The 13,455-nt window shown below is 44.8% G+C and overlaps 1 protein-coding gene across 1 annotated transcript in view; it reads right to left on the reverse strand.

The window, feature by feature from the left end:
- EXOC4 (exocyst complex component 4) overlaps nucleotides 1-13,455 on the reverse strand; it is a 415,407-nt gene continuing 401,952 nt past the window's right edge. The window contains exon 18 of the mRNA XM_065640979.1: nucleotides 1-1,320. Coding sequence (XP_065497051.1) covers nucleotides 1,083-1,320 — 238 coding nt within the window. The 3' untranslated portion in view covers nucleotides 1-1,082. The remainder of the gene's footprint in view (nucleotides 1,321-13,455) is intronic.

A 13,455-nucleotide genomic window follows, 5' to 3' on the forward strand; every position in this document is an offset into this window, starting at 1 on the left:
TCAAGACTGACACACAAGCAGTTACACAGAGAACCTACTTCAGGACGTGAAACTCAGCTGGGTCGACAATTTACTTGACAAATACAAGTGCAATTTATTCTCGGTTTGGAGGGATGGCATAAACTCCTCAGTCTCAGTGAATAAGGAACCTTTCACCAGTGGTTTATATGGTCAATGCAGGGAAGAAATAGTGACCTGAGCCCACCTCAGGCTGCAGAGCTGGGAGCTGCCCCTGCTGATCGTTAGTGCTGAGCTACACAAGCCTGCGTGTCCTTCTGGTACATCAAACAACGATTACAAAATATCTTTTGAGCTGGAGAGACTCCGAAGATATATTCAGAAAAAGAGAATTAAGTTTTGCTGTTACCTTATATTGGCAATTTTCTCCTACATCCACCATCATCCAGTGCAGTATGTGCTGTAGAAACCGATGCCATATGGCTCCGGGATAATGAAAAAGTAGAAATGGAAACAAATGGTCCCGTGTTACCTCCCACTATGAGAATTAGCTTATCACTATCTGAAGGAATAAGCAACTGGTGGACACGGCAGGAAACTTAAATGCATCTACAACTGTCGTGAAGAACAGTACTGGCAGAGCTGAAAAAGCTGGAACAGCTTCAAAACCATCACGATCCCACACATGACCAACAGGTCTGTGCTTGATGGTCATGGTGCTGTGTACTTCAGTGTGGTCTGAACTTCCACTGAAGACTCTGACCCAACCCAGTGTGAAATCTTCTCGTTCCCCACCCCGCCGGAGGGAGCAGTTTGCTTTACATCTCCAGGCAAAGCAGCAGCAACAGAGCAAAGCCACATATCCCACCCAAATCTCCGCCAGGATTCCTGTTCCCGCTGTGCAATCGCTCTTGGGAGAACAGGTTAAGGAAGCATTACGTGATTACACATCAAAACCCTCAAAGCAACCCCAAACCCAAATCTCAAATGTCATTTCCCTTCTCGCTAGCACGATGCCACCCAGAAGATAAGCGCTTTCGCCTTTGATTATAAGAGAAACGCAGAGGCTTGGACTTGCAACCTGACAGCCCCTGCTGCTCTGTTCATCTGAGTGATGGAGGAGATTACACGGTGGTGATTTTCTTGTCCTTGGTGGCTTGTTTGATAGCAGCTTGCTCACAAATGATCTCCTTTAACCGCTGCAACCTCATGTTCTGTGTGGTTTGGTCTCCCACACCCGTCTGGCTCCGGTGCAGTAAGTTCAGGGCATAGATATATTCCAGCTCTGTGTACTTCACCCCTTGATCCACCACGAGGTTTAAAAGCTCGTCTGCTGTGTTGTAGAGCATCTCATAGTACTGCCTGAAAAGCAAGGAAACAAAAAAACCCACTCTGGTGAATAGTGATACATGCTCTGGATTTTTATTTCAGCAGAATAACATCAACTGTTACTTTTCATCAACAAAACAAACAAACAAAACCACAAAAGCAAACAAAAAAACCCTCGCTCTGGTGAATAGTGATACTTGATGCTCCAGATCTTTATTTCTGTGTAATAACATCAACTGTTAGCTTTATTCAGCAGTGCCATGGGCAGGGAAGGCTGCGTCAGGTGCTGTACAAAGAGCACAAACATATTCCTATGGAACATCAGGAGATGCCAAGTGGGCATGTAGAGTCATAGAGTCATTTTGGTTGGAAAAGACCCTCAAGATCATTGAGTCCAACCATAACCCACCCCTGGCACTGCCCCATGTCCCTGAGAACCTCATCTCCGTCTGTCCAACCCCTCCAGGGATGGTGACTCCAGCACTGCCCTGGGCAGCCTGTTCCAATGCCCCACAGCCCTTTGGGGAAGAAATTGTTCCCCAGATCCAACCACAACCTCCCCTGGCGCAACTTGGGGCTGTTTCCTCTGCTCCTGGCGCTTGTTCCTGGGGAGCAGAGCCCGACCCCCCCTGGCTCCGAGCTCCTTTCAGGCAGGTCAGAGATCAGAAGGTCTCCCCTCAGCTCCTGTTCTCCAGCTGAACCCCCAGCTCCCTCAGCCGCTCCCATCACACTTGTGCTCCAGCCCCTTCACGTTCATACACAGGGGAGCAAATCGTACAAATCTGCTCCCGACACTCCCCCGTACTCAGCTAAAACACAAACTGCAGCAAAATGAGGGCTCCTGTTTCCTCGTAGTTACTGTCAGATGTCACTGGTATCCAGCCTGTAGAAAGCAGTATATAAATACGGATTCATAAAGATATATACACATGGTGGTGTACAGATGTATATCTAGTCACTCAGAAAAAGGGAAGGGAAGGGAAGGGAAAGGAAAGGAAAGGAAAGGAAAGGAAAGGAAAAAGAATCATAGGGGTAGGGGAGTTCTTTGTTCCTAATGAAACCTTGCAGAGAGACGCTTATATGGAGCATGGGAAGAGTTTCAAGCCCAAAGCTCCAGAGACCTCCAATGCTACCAAGACACACAGTTTGAGAGAAAAAAAGTATATTAAATAATGCAAAATCAAATTTGAGTCAAGAGCCAAGTTGCCTCTTTTAATAAGTAAAATATTAGCTGAAGAGGAGGCATAATATAGAGGCTGCAGTGCAGGCTGGTTTAAATTAAAGTAAAATGGCATTAGTGAAAGAATAGATTTCCAAGGAAAGGAATTAAGCAAGAACTTACGGGAAGGGAAAATGTGTCACAGGCCAGGGAAGCAGTGAAGCTGTTCTGACAGCCGCCAATCCAACCGGTGCAGAAAAAATGGGCTGGGACTGGACATGGGACTGGATTATTTACCATGACTCCACAGCCCAGGGGGAAGAGGAAAAACCAGCGAGAGCTGCTGGGGTCCCTTGAGATATTTTTGTTCTCTCCTTCTTTTATAGCGCAAACTGATCAAGGTTTGAAACTGGAAGAGGAGCGTGTGACTCTTGGAAAGCGCTGCCCAGATGTCACGCAGCAGGAGCGGATTTGGGACTCCAGTCTTTGTGAATTCCTGGCATGGCCTTTCCAATTCACACAGCTGCGCTCCGTGCCTCAGTTTCCCCATCTGTATGAAGGGGTACGATCTGGTGTCAGGACTCTGTGGTCCAGATATCACCAAGACAAAACATCATGTCTAGAGGGAGCTGTGAAAATGTAAAGCTTTACAAGGCAGAGGGGTTTCCAAACCTAGGCAGACCCTTCCAGCTCTGGGATAAAGGTAAGATTCTTGCATCAGACTCCACTGCAGCAAGTAATGAACCTGTGCTAAAGGTTTAGGTCTGTCTGGGGTATCAAAACCAAAAAAAGGGGTGCATGGATGGAAAGTGCCCCTTTTCCTAGGGAAATGGTTAACTTTATAGCTTCATACAGATGTTATATACCCTTGTAAAGAAACAAGGATCTGAAAAGCTCAGGAAAGGAGAAGTGAAAAGATTCCTGTCTGCATGTATCACATGGCAGTGAGGGCTTGTTTCAACCAAATAGAATAACAGGATCACAGACTGGTTTGGGTTGGAAGGGACATTCCAGCTCCCCCAGTGCCCCCCCTGCCATGAGCAGGGACATCTGCACCAGCTCCGGTTGCTCAGAGCCCCGTCCAGCCTGGCCTGGGATGTCCCCAGGGATGGTTCAGCCACCACCCCTCTGGCCAACCTGGGCCAGGCTCTCACCACCCTCAGGGCCAACAATTTCTTCCTCATGTCCAGCCTGACTCTCCCTCCTTTAGTTTAAAACCATCACCCCTTGTCCTATCGCAACAGGCCCTGCTCAAAAGTCTGGCCCCATCTTTCTTACCAGCCCATTTTAAGTGCTGAAAGGATGCAATAAGGTCTCCCTGGAGCTTCTCTGCTCCAGGCTGAATTAATATCCAGAACTTCTTCAGCTGAAGAGCAAAGCAAGGCAGAAACGGGCCAGAGCAGCTGAAGAGGAGATCCCTGCACGACTCCTCCACGCTTCTGCAGGAGGACAAGGGCAGGCTGCAGTCTAACCCTCAGGTCTTGGTGGAATAAATTATTTAAAACCCAAGCGCAGGGGCTCCAGGAAAAGTTATCACCTCCTTCCCTTTCTCTCCTCTTTGAATGTATTAAAAGAGCAACCAGAGCAAACTGGCAAAGCTGCATATTAAATTTCTCTCGTTTTTTACTTTGCAGGCTCTGAGGTCTGGCTTAGCTGTGACTTTGCGGAGCGCTCAGCGTGCTGCCAGACTGCAAATCACCGCAGCAACGACTGGAACCAGCTGCAGCAAAACCACATGTTCGAAACGTCTCAGGTCTCGCCTCTGCTAGCGCGGCGGGGCTACCGGGCTTCAGAGCTCTGCGTTTTTCTCCCCTGTCTCCTTCAAGATATTGCCTGCTGCTGTGACCTGAGAATTTGCTCCTGCGGTTGAATTTCTGCACCGACATAACTGGTGTCGTTAGGTGTGAGGAAGGGCTCGCGGCTAGAGGAAGAAAACTCCAAAATCATCGACTCAGAGAACAAGGAATGACAGGATTTGAGTGCGTGGTCAACAGAAGGGAGCATGTGTGAGCGGAGGAGGATACATGTAGAAGGCGCAAGACACAAATAAAAAAATAGCTTCTGGGGATGAACAGTAAGCTGAAAAAAACAAGCTGCGAGGCTCCACACATTTGAGATCCAGGCTATGAAACTCCTGCAGCTTACGGAGGACCAGTTCAGCAGCATCGCAGAACTGCCCGAGCAGGTTTCGAAGGGGGCTCGTTCTTCCCTTAGAAGCAGGGGGTAAACGGGGCAGAGAATTTTCTAAATGAGAACATTTCCCTTAGAAAAGAAAGGGAAATGGTGCAAGCCACTTAAGAACAGGCTTGGTAACAGAGCACCAAATCTCCCTGACTTACTACATGATAAAACAGGATGTTTTTGCAGCTTGAAAGGCAGGCGGATGGGTGAGGATGGGGGAGATTTTGCACATCCCTGTATCAGCTGCTGTTGCAGAAGGCATTTGGGTAATCCCTCCGAGCTACAAACTCATCAGGTTTGGGTAACATTGAGTCACCCTACGTCAGATACTGATTTCAGTTCCGGTGCCTGTGAAAGGGAACCCAATGGCACAAATTGTGGTCCCCCAGAAGCTACTGTCTAATCACGTACGACATGATACGGTTTACTGCTCTATTCACCTTGACGTTCACGTCTCTTGTTCACTCAGTGATGCCGACAGTGCTGAACAAGGCCGGTGTTTGACACAGGGACTGAAAATACCTTTGTGCCTCAGACAAGAAGCATTTTGCCAGGCTGATCTGGTCCCCTGCAGAGCCACAGCATCGAATCTTTGCTTTTGATAAAATGTCAACAGCAGAAGCCGCAAAAGCTTGGGAGGATATTTCTCAGTACTGGATTCAGGGAGTGGGAGACTAAACGCAACCTCATCACCAATCACAGGCACAGATTTAGCAGTTTAATTGCTAACGATGCTAACGCTGTAATATCAGCATAACGACAAAGCCCCAGCACCCTCCTGAGACACGCACGGAAAACTCCCTGAGAACCTCTCAGTATGGAAAACCAAGGCTTGGATCAGGAGCACATCACGGTAAGGCCCGTGTGCCCAATCCACCTCCTGCCACACTGATGGATATTCTTTAAATCTTGGCTCCTCTTGCAGGTAGATACAAAACGAATTAAAACCCAGCAGATTTCACGCTGTTCCAGGAGGGGCAACGCAGCGGCAGGTGACAGAGGCACAGCAGAGGCTCAGGATCGTCGAATAACGCTGGCACCACTGTAAACTCCCAGCCAGAAAAAACTCAACCTATTTTTCAGGTAAAGCAGTTAGAGGGAGATCTAGTTACAGGCAGTGATTATTAAAGCCCTGTGGGTCAGTAGTCTAAAGATGGGTTTTAATTTCAGCTCCTCTCTTTAGCGATAGTCCTGTGAAGTTTATACTTGAACTTGGTACAATGAAATAGTTGTGTTTGGGACCTTGCAGAAACTCAGGTCCCAAACTTGAACTTAGAAGATTGGGGTAGTTATTATGATGCTTCAATACACAGTCAGAAATCCAATATAAGGTTAACTTTGAGAGTCTTGGCAATATCTCCAATATAGTCATACACACGCTGTGTAGAAAAAAAGTCAGGTTGCCAAGGTGAACACTAAGATTTAAGAAACATTGATCACCTTCAGGGAATTTATGCTGAGCAGACGTGAAATGAGATTTTTACCTTTGCCAACTCCGGCTGGGTTTTCAACAAAATGACAGAAAAGTATCTTGAATGGGGCGATGTCCCTGAGAAATGGCAAGTGTTTGTTCCTAAGCGTAGGACTCGTGGCCTCCCCAAGGGGACAGAACACCTTAAAAGAGGAAGGAGCAACAACTAAAGCTGCTCCATCGACCAGACCCATCACCAGACAAGCTCAGCATCGCAAACCCATCTTTACCCCGTGTCCTTCCACCCGACTTCCTTTTTAGCCTGTCCCAAATCTTGGACTACTGAAGAATTCCACTCCTAATAAACACGGGATTCATCTGTCACTCTTTTCAAGGATCAGATTATTTTTTAATTAAAAATTTCCTACAAAATAAGAAAGAGAGCAAGTGAGACAGCACGAATCAGCGAAAGGTATGCATTTTTAATTGAGTGCAATTAAAAACCTGCCGCTTTGGCACGGCATTGCCTTCGGCCAAACCCTATTTGCATGAGTAATTATTCACTCCATTATGAAGTCTGCTCAACTTTGCCTCCCTTGTCTTTGAAAGTATTAATAAATATTGATCAGACACACTCCTGTTTGCCTTTGCCCAAGAAGCTCTGATGGACTCATCTTCTGATGTTATCAAATAATGAAATATGAAAGAGTGAGTGGGATGAGCCTCTTGTTCTGTGATTTTTTATTTAGGCTCTTCATTTTACTTTCAGAAGTGTATTTGTCCCTGCCATTATAAATGCTCTTTTGATTATGAAGAGGAGGTTGAGAAAAGCAAGTTAGTAAGGGATGGGGGAAATAAATGGATGACAGGTGAGGGAAATCTCTATTCAGTGAAATGCTTTGTTTTTTTAAAGTTGAGATTTAAAGCCAGAGAGAATTAATATTTATCAAAAGCTGATTCTATCATCTGACAAATAGGTTAATAAATAATAATAGCAGATTAGCATAGCTAACCGAAAAGCAAATTTAGCTTCCCAAGCCTTCAGTTGGCTTCCATGCGAACACAGCACATGAAGATGATTTATCCTAAACAGCTCATCAGCCTGGGCAGCAAGATCCTCCCCATGCTCGGCCGCGAGATATCTGGGGTAAGAAAAGATCAAAGCTGAACTCACAGGTCTTTACTCACCTGAGTATGACGTTACAAATGCGACTGATGGGAACAAAGTGACTTGGGCGACTCACTTCAGCAGGGAAATCTTGTTGTTTCTATGTTTACTTACACAGTTATTATTTATTTGTATTATGCTGAAAAGCATAGATGGGGATTCTTGAGTTGACCTGATATGACAGATTTTTAACACATAAACTTGGTAGAGGTTCTTACAGAGCATCTCTCCCGATTTGCTATGGAAGTACCAACAATTGCTGTTGGAAACATTATTCTGGCTCTCGGGTTTTAGCTCTTTAGGATGGTAAATACCCGGCCAAACTCTCCAGTTATGTTCAACATCAGTGCCGATGACCGTATTTTGGGGAGTGAGGAGCAAAGGACTGTCTAAGGTGTCCAAAGACCTTACTATCCTGACAAACTAGTTTTGATGGCTTGTATGAAAAAGATCTGTACTTTTTTAAAAAATAAAATCCATCCTTGCAATGCTTCTTCATGTGATTATCTCACACTGCGGCAAGTCAACCAACCAAGACATCTGTGACCTGTTCTTTTGACTGTCGGCAATGGGATTGGGTTCAAAGTTTCTGAACTAACCCTTGAATTCTTTGAGCATTTTTTTTAGGACAAACACATACCTTAGAGCAAATAATGCCTAATCCAAAGCCCAAATACAACTATACTCTTTCTGCTGACTTCAGCAACCTCCAATTAGCCCAGGAAGATCTACCATCGCATGAAAAACATCTTTGTGCTAAGAGCAGATACGGAAAGATAAATATCACTGGTGGAAATGATTCCCAGGTGAAAGAAAAAAACATCCCATGGACAAACCAAAACCGAAGAAGCAAATTAACACATAAACCAGGGTTTTTTTTTGTCAAATAGAAGTTTTAAAACAAAACATCAAGTTGCCAACAATGAAGCCATTTTGCAAGGATGCATTCTGAGTATCTACATACCAAAAAAGACGGTCTCTTGAATTCCATTCTTGAAGAACAAGTAAAAAAATAGAGAGGCTTTCTCCTTTAGAAAAAAAGTCTCTGGAAAGGCAATCAGGATGAGACAAGCTCCTCTGTGGCCTGTTAATACCATTCTCCATTTAAATGCTAATGTTAACCTATAACCCAAGGCCTGCACACGAAAAAGTTTTTCAAAAGATGGTCAGGTGAATTCAAAATTAAATTCTGATTTCCCTGAGAATGACTTGATCTCTTATTAAGAGAAGGACCTTCAGACAAACAGTGTGATGCTTCAGAATAAAGGATCTTACTTTAATTATTCCTTCATTATAAAGCTCGGTGCCTACTCTGTAGCAGCGCAGACAGAAACCAATTCACAAGGTAAGAGCTCAGATCTGGGTGCTGACTTACCTAAAGGGAATAAAAACATTCTGTACCTTATCTCCCTCCCTTTTTGGGGAACAGGGAATCATTTTTACAGCATCCAAAAATCTTTTAGGTTGTCTACTTAGAAAGTAAAAAAGGTTAAGTATGAAGCACTTACAGACTAAATCTAGACAAAAAGCAAAGGACAGAACAATGAGCATGTAAGTGAAGATGAAAAAAAAGACCCAAGCTGCAGTTATAAAGTGACTCAATTTTCAATCATGCAGATCTTGGTGGAACTATTACATTTAAATATACAGCCAAGGTGAGTGAATGCAAAAAGGGAAGATATACGAAAAGAAGAGGTAGCTTCAGTTCATGTAATACAGAATAAATGGACTTTCAGGACTGACATGATCGAGAAGAGAAGCACATGGTGAGCTCTACCACGCAGGATTTTGCAAAGCAAGTTCTGAAAACCTGAAACACCAAGCGAAGGAAAATCCACATAAACCAGCAATTACTGTAATTTCTCCACCTCATGAAGACTGCAATGATGTTTGCACACACGAGTCAGTGATCAGCATTTTAAAGCAAGAGTCTGCAAACAGCCCTAAAACATACCAGAGAATCAGGACACTATTCCACAGGGGAATGTGTAACCTGCTCACCATTTCTGAAGATTTCTTTCTTGATTTTTAATTAACCTGGAGCAGTCCTGGGGATCAACAACAGTAATGCCCATTCTCTGCCTCCAGAAGAACCCAAAGTGCTTTGGGGGAATTCACGCAGCTTTAGATGTCCACGTCAGAGATGTTATTGCTGTGCTGGTCAACCTCAGCTCCTCCTACAAACCATGCCAAGAGATGGACACCTCTCACATCTGCCTATGGTGAGATGAACTGTGGCCGAGAAGCACCTATTTGTCTTCATGGACTGTAGAGGGAACCCAGAATGAGGGTAGATCAGCCAAAAATGTCAGCTTGCTGATATGATCTACATCTTTTCTAGGTGCACCAGACACCACCTCATTCATAGAATTATAGAATAGAATCACAGAATCGTTCAGGTTGGAAGAGACCCTCAAGATCATCGAGTCCAACCATAACCCAACTCTAGCACTAACCCATGTCCCTAAGAACCTCGTCTACGCATCTTTCGAACCCCTCCAGGGATGGTGACTCCACCACTGCCCTGGGCAGCCCGTTCCAACCCTTTCTGTGAAGAAATTTTTCCCAATATCCAACCTGAACCTTCCCTGGCACAACTTGAGGCCGTTTCCTCTCATCGTAGAGATGAGAGGAGCATCTTTGAAGCCCAAGGGCCGACGTCTCGTCACTACACGCTGCAACACACGGCACAATTTGGGGCAGGAGGCACAGACGGTTCTGAGCTGTGTTATTACAGGAGAAGAGTGTCAAAAAAGTAAAAAGCACTTAAAAAGCTACAATGTGCAAACACCCAAGACGTGAAATGGTTTGTGAAAGAAAACATGAGAGAAAGAAATAAAAGTGAATTTATGGTATAACAGCGCTACACACTCCCGTGGTACCTCTGCAAATCACAGCCCTTAATAAATAATCAGGGCTCTGATGTAAGGATAGTAGTAGCTTTGTTACAGCTGGAAGAACTGAGATAAAAATTAAGTAATTTGTCCAAGGTAGGAATCAGTATCAGAGATGTGAAGCCTTCGCACATTGATCAGTACCGTATCTGCTTTTGGGACCGCAGCTGGAAAGTGCCCACGGAAAAGGCCCTGGAGGTGTTGGTGCCAGCGGCTGAACATGAGCCAGCGTGTGCCCAGGTGGCCAAGAGGCCACCAGCATCCTGGCTGGTACCAGCACTGGTGTGGCCAGCAGGCCCAGGGCAGTGACCGGCCTGTGCTGGGCACTGGGGAGGCCAAACCTCCAGTCCTGGGGGCAGTTTGGGGCCCCGCAGCTCAGGGCTCAAAATGGCGGCCCCAGGGGTGGCGGGATCACCTCAGTGCACAAAATGGCGGCCCCAGGGGCACCAAAATCACCTCAGGGCTCAACATTGTGGCACCTGGAGCACAAGTGTGATGGGAGCGGCTGAGGGAGCTGGGGGTTCAGCTGGAGAACAGGAGCTGAGGGGAGACCTTCTGATCTCTGACCTGCCTGAAAGGAGCTTGGAGCCAGGGGGGGTCGGGCTCTGCTCCCCAGGAACAAGCGCCAGGAGCAGAGGAAACGGCCTCAAGTTGCGCCAGGGGAGGTTGAGGTTGGATCTGGGGAACAATTTCTTCCCCAAAGGGCTGTGGGGCATTGGAACAGGCTGCCCAGGGCAGTGCTGGAGTCGCCATCCCTGGAGGGTTGAACAGAAGGAGATGAGGTTCTCAGGACATGGGGCAGTGCCAGGGCTGGGTTAATGGTTGGACTTGATGATCTTGAGGGTCTTTTCCAACCAAAACAATTCTATGATCCAATGATTCTTGAACTCTGATCAGGTTATAGAGCTTGGCAAGAAAAATGGATTTATTCAAAAGGATAAATAGTATAGTCTTCTAATTAAAGAAAAACAAATTACAAAAGCTAATTACTTTCCTTTTTAAAGCTTAAACCACACAGTGTATGAACCCTATAGACCAATCACCTCACCTGTGCATCGGCCTCTATAGAGATTAAGCAGCTTTGTTTTAATGGCCAGGTTTGGAAAAAAAAAAGAAACAACAGCCAAGCCCTTTGGGTGCTGTGTGCACCTCTGTGTCACCAAAGCACTTGGTTTTCTCTCTACTGCGAACCTTTTTGTAAAACACAGATGAAAAATCACCTGTAAAACACGGAGCTAATTAGCGAAGGAAAAGGTGAGGTATGTGCAGAACATAACTGCTCTTCAAAAAGACCTCTGCTTTTCTCTCTCCTTTTCATCCCGGTACCCGCTGAGCTCTGCCTTATCTACTACTTTCTTCTTAATATTTCCTTCTTATTTCCTTTTCCCTTCCTCTTGTGCTTTGTCACTTGTGACTTGGCCAACGTGGCCGTGGTGGGAACACGTGATGTTTGGGGATCTCGGTGCATCAGGCGATGTCATCGTGGGGGACACACACGTACACGTGTCATTTAACAACCATTCCCCGAACAACAGCGATACGCAGTAATTACATGGCTTTTCAAAGGAAGAATAAATCCATTAAAGCCCATTAAATATTTTTTCAAAAACAATGTCTGAGGCACTCCATGCTGGCTGATATAATGAAGGGTGGAATTTCTCACTCTCCGAATGGAACTTTATAGAGTATTAAATAAGCACCCTCAGCACTTATCTAAATCTTTAATTAGTTCTATAATATACTGATGATATCAAGGCTAATTAAATTTATACAGATAAAGAGCAATGAAATTCTAACCAAGTGAGCTGGAAAGTACATATTAAATAGTAAATTTAATGGTTCAAGCAGATAAATGCAATTTTATAGAAAAAAATTAAATTCAATTTACATGTTGTATTAAAATGATTTTGAGTGTGCAAATGATTGGAAAAAATCTTTTTCATATATCAGTAAAAGTGCTAATCCGGCCTGTTTAAATATCAGTTATTAATGCCAACATTTGCAAATAAGCCACACACATTTGCATTTTTACTGCATATAGTAAAAAGAAAAAAAATTACCTATACCATATGCCAGTTTATAAAGAATATTAAGCAATTTTTCCTCTTGCCTCATGCATAAATGAGTGGAAACCTGGAAATGAATGTAGCCCAAAAGAAGAGAGAGTCAGCAGTTCGATGGAAAGCACTGCAAAGATTGCTCCAGTCAGCAAAAAATAATACAATTTTAGCTACCCTTTGGGAATAACAGAAAAAACAGCCTTATTTAGGATCAAGTGGCTTGGAACAGGATTTGAAACCCCAGCACTGTAATTGGGGAGATGCTCAGTGGTGCAAGTTTGCTGATTTTTAATAAAACCGGGAATATTTGGTAGCTACTGATGGGTGAAGGACGTATCTGATGGTATCTGTGTGGTAGTGGACAGAAAAGGCTGCAACATGTGAACTATGGTAGGAAACTACAAGGTCCATCGAGTCCAAGTCTGCCTGTAGTAGGTTGTGGTTGGGCCTTGGTGCTTCAAAAGAGCTTTGAAAAACTTCCTGGATTCAGACAAAGAGCCCCAAATTCTTGAAAACTCCAGTTGATGTTTTCTTCGGGCTACCGTTGTTTGTTTGGCTTGAATGTTGTGGTGGCTTCAGAAATTAGAGAACTGAGACTTTTTGTGGACATGCTGATACCAAATTTGGTTTGTTATCATTTTTTTTTTGTTGAACAAGTTGCTGTATCTCATGGAAAAGCCCTTTACTGGATTCACTTGCCTCATGGCACTTTTGCTCCGAGCAACCTGAGCTGGGTGAAGATGTCCCTGCTCATGGCAGGGGTTGGACTGGATGAGCTTTGAAGGTCCCTTCCAACCCAAACTATTTTGTGATTCTGTCTTTCTCCTGATAGTACCATTAGTGTCATTACCTTGTGCTGATCTAGAAATCTCTAGGTTGGGGAAGTGACCTACAGACCCTCGAGTGCTCAGCACTGCGCACAGACCTCTCCAAACCAGGAGGAAACCAGCAAACTCTATGCACTGGCTCATCATCATCAGTTACCACCACCACCAAGACCTCAAGGTGATTGATTACCATGATCTCCTACCTAGGAATGGAGAAGAAATGGGGTGAAGTCAATTCATCCTACGCTAAAATAGTTATATTGGGTTGAAGTGCCTCGTGGAGGTTGTTTATTATTAAATAAAATAGGCATACAGGATGGATTCAATGCCAAATTTTCAGATAGCTGTAAGCAGGGACATCAACGTAGAATGGTGAGTCTCTTGGATGAAGGAGTTAACGCTTAAGAGCTTCAACACTCTTCCCCATGCATTCTGCGTTGGCCACTGGCCAGGTGAACGTTTCATCAC

This window comes from Caloenas nicobarica, chromosome 1 (assembly GCF_036013445.1).
Source record: "Caloenas nicobarica isolate bCalNic1 chromosome 1, bCalNic1.hap1, whole genome shotgun sequence".
In the NCBI taxonomy this organism is placed as follows: domain Eukaryota; kingdom Metazoa; phylum Chordata; class Aves; order Columbiformes; family Columbidae; genus Caloenas; species Caloenas nicobarica.